General features: G+C 55.6%; 1 protein-coding gene across 1 annotated transcript; it reads left to right on the forward strand.

Moving 5' to 3' along the window:
* The first annotated feature begins 1,865 nt into the window (after positions 1-1,865).
* On the forward strand, positions 1,866-3,521 carry CCDC71 (coiled-coil domain containing 71). The gene has a single exon (XM_011980930.1). The coding sequence runs from the start codon at positions 1,919-1,921 to the stop codon at positions 3,341-3,343; it is 1,425 nt and encodes a 474-aa protein (XP_011836320.1). The 5' UTR covers positions 1,866-1,918; the 3' UTR covers positions 3,344-3,521.

A 3,521-nucleotide genomic window follows, 5' to 3' on the forward strand; every position in this document is an offset into this window, starting at 1 on the left:
CCCAGCGACCCCACCCTGGGGCTGCGCGGTCCCGGTCGGGCTAGCATCGTTCACCCTGTACATTTCGCTGCCTCAGTGACCCCCGCCTCACGGCTTGGGCCCTAAGGACGCGCACTCCCAGCCTGAGGGCCCCGATCTGCCCCCTCCCCCGTTCCGCCTGTATGGCGCCTCTCTCACTCTCTCACCCCCTATCTTCCGTCAGCTTCTCCTGCCTCCCCCGGGGGCACGTGTGAAGGGAAGTCGGGAGCCGGGCAGCAGCCTGTTTCCGAAGCTTCTCGAAAGCCCAGAAAACCCCTCCCAAGAGCCCAGCCTAATCTGCGTGGAAGATCCCCCAGGTCACCCCAAATATTTGCGTCGGGGAGCGTGTGAGGATGGGAAATAGGTCCCTCTCTCTTCTACAGTTCACAGCTCTGGGAACTACATCCCCTCAAAAAATATTAATAAAGAACTAAAGTCATGTGCAAGGATTGTGCTTGGAGAACGGTCTCTGGGGTGGGAAAGTGCCCAAGACACCTGAGGATCCAAGAATGTTTCCAAACAAAGAGCCCCAGGGCATTTCCTCCAGGGTATTCTGAAGACTTCATCTGCTGCCTTAGAGCGGTGGGAAGAAACTACACAGAAGGGCCTCATGGCCCGAGGGACCTGCCTGATCCTAGCTGATCTTTTAATGCTCTGGTGCAGCTGGGGAGCTGCCTCCTGCTTCTGGGAGCCCTCAGTGTTAGGTTGGGTATTAGATGTTATGATTGATGGCCACAGCTTCTTAAAGAAGTCTGGAACTAGTTGGATGTTCTCAGTCACCTCCATCTGGGCTGTACTGAGGTCTGTGGCCCTCCAAGTCTTAGGTAGGACAGTTCATACCGCGAATGTCCCCTTGACTCACCATCCTACTTGCAGCCTTTGGCTCCCATTGTCCTTAAACCTTGGGTTCTTGGTCTGGCTGCCTGGTCCCCGGTCTGTCTGGTTGCCTAGGGAGATGTCATTGGCACCTGCTACTCGTTAGCTTTCTAGTTTCTGTTGAAGAAAAATCCGACTCTTTCCCTGGATTTGGTCTCCATGCCTCTGGAACTAGAAAATGGGTTGCTGAGTACCCTGTCTGGAGACTGAAAACAGAACTTCTGGTGGGCAGGGAGATTCCCCCACCCCAGTCCAGCTCCACACATGAACAGCAGCAGCTGGAGAAACAGATGGGCATGGGCAGTGGGTGTAAGTCTGGGCCCTTTGGCTAACATTCAAGGTTCTTTGTTGTTCTATCCTCGCCTGTTTTTTCACCTAGATCCCAGATCCCACACCAAGTATGCCTTAACTCTTTCTCACTTTGGAGCCATTGCTTTAGCTATTCCCCTTTTTGCTCCATTTCCATCTGATCCTTTTTTATTCATCATATTCTAGCTAGGTGTTAACTCACTCAGGAATCCTTTCCTGACCCATTGGCAAACTGAGCTGAGTGCCAGCATTCACTCCCAAGAATCTTAATGGTGTATTTTTCTTGCCTTCTAGCCTGGGTTCCTTGAGGACAGGGATATTGCCTGTATTCCCAGAGCTGAGTAATTCTAGGTTTCTGGCCTCGGAAAATACAGAGTTGAATTAAAATGTACCAGGCTCAAATCTTTTCAGGGACCCGGCAGCAGGTTGGATGGCTCTGAGGAGTTTCTGAGTGTGTATCTTGAAGAAGCTCCTGACCCTTACCCTCTCCTCCCACCCCAGCATGGTAGAGGGTCAGGAGACCAGTGTTTTACACCAGGAAGTGTCTCACTCTGGCCAGATTCCTCAGTGTCATGGAGATTGGGGCACTGATTGACCTGTCTATGTGTTCTGGCCCCTTGTCTTAGTGCCATTCTTATTGACTCTTTTCCTCTTGTCTTGGAGGTGCCAAGCGCTGGTTTGTGGATACCCAGGCAGATCTGCAGTGCCTAATGCCATGAGTGTGGTGGTTCAGCATGTGGAGGAAAAAGCTGTGCACTCCTGGTCGCGCATCTCCACGGCTGGGAAGAAGGCCCTGGAAGAGGCGCTGCTTGTCTTTAACCCCATGAGCCAGGATCTCAGTGCCACAGAGGCCCAGCTTGTGGCCTTCCTGCAGGGCCTGCGAGATGATGGCTTCCAACCTACCATCCTGCGCAGTGGTGATGTCTATGGCTATAGTTCATGCACAGCTAATCCCCCAAGCCAGACGAAACTGCAAGCTCGTGCCCCTAACCCAACTGCCACATCACCTCCAACCAGTGCTCCCCGAACTGCCATGCGGTTGCCCGCAGGTCGGGCCACACTGCTTCCCATGCCACTATCTGGTAGGCTGGCTAAAGCGTCCACACCAGCCCTTGCCAAGCATGCTACCACCAACCTGCTGCTGAGCTCTCTGAAGCAATCAAGTGCCAGCCATGCCCGGGGTGCAGCAGTGGGCTTCCCCACCCACCTTTATCCAGGTGTCTACCCTGCCATGCGGCTCTCTGTTGTCCTTGAGGCCCTGGTTCCACTCAAGACTACAATGCCCTGCTTGGGTGCCAAGCACAAGGCACAGTCACTGCATCTCTCACTTGCAGACTCTCCTCTGAAACTGCGGAAAAGTTCAGGGAAGGGTCCAGGGAATCCCCGGCCCAAAGCTCCCAGAAAAACCACAAGCAAGGGCTCCAAGTGTCTGACTCGCAAAGGCCCTGGGGCTGGACCCCGACGAGGCTCTGGGCACCAGAGCAAAACCAACAGAGCCACTGGGTCCCCCAGTGTCCGGCGAATGAAAGGGGGCTCTGCCCTGGGCACCAAAGCAGCCCAGGCCAAGGTAGCTCGAACACTGGCCAAAGCTGCTCGTTCCCAAGCCAGGGTGGCTCGAACACAGGCGAAGGCTGCTAAGGCCCGGGCCAAGGCCAAGGCAGCCCGGGCCAAGGCCAAGGCAGCCCGGGTCAAGGCCAAGGCCAAAGCCAAGGCAGCACGGGTCAAGGCCAAGGCCAAAGTCATGGCAGCACGTGCCAAGGCCAAGACTAAAGCCAAGGCAGTACGGGCCAAGGCCAAGGTGGCTCGGACCCAGCCCAGGGGCAGGGGCAGGCCAAAGGGGTCTGCTAAGACCAGAACTACAAGGAAGGGCCAGAAATACCGCCCTGAGACTGTTGGGCAGAAGAGGAAAAGGGCTGAGGAGGCAAAAGATCTTCCTCCCAAGAAGAGAACACGGCTTGGGCCCCGATCTCCTAAGGCATGGCTAGGGCCTGGAACAGCAAAGCTGCTCAAGTTCCGTGCCATAAAGGTAGATAGGCGGTCCTCCGATGATGAGGTGCGGCAGCGGGCTCAGCGGATTCTCCGCGTGAACCTGTCACCTGAGATACGGCTCCAGCCATTGCTGCCACATTCAGCAGTCTGATTCCTTCACACGGCAATGTTTGGGGAAACTGAGCCCAGCTGTCTGTGTGGCCAGTGGTACAGTGTGCTATGCCCGTGGACTCCACAATCTTGAGGACTCCGGGTACCTCTCTAGGGCCCTTGTGACCACCAGCCTCCTTTCAGAAACTGGAGGGGGTGGGTTAGGGTGGGGTGGGTGG

Source organism: Mandrillus leucophaeus, unplaced genomic scaffold (genome assembly GCF_000951045.1).
Source record: "Mandrillus leucophaeus isolate KB7577 unplaced genomic scaffold, Mleu.le_1.0 Scaffold22, whole genome shotgun sequence".
In the NCBI taxonomy this organism is placed as follows: Eukaryota; Metazoa; Chordata; class Mammalia; order Primates; family Cercopithecidae; genus Mandrillus; species Mandrillus leucophaeus.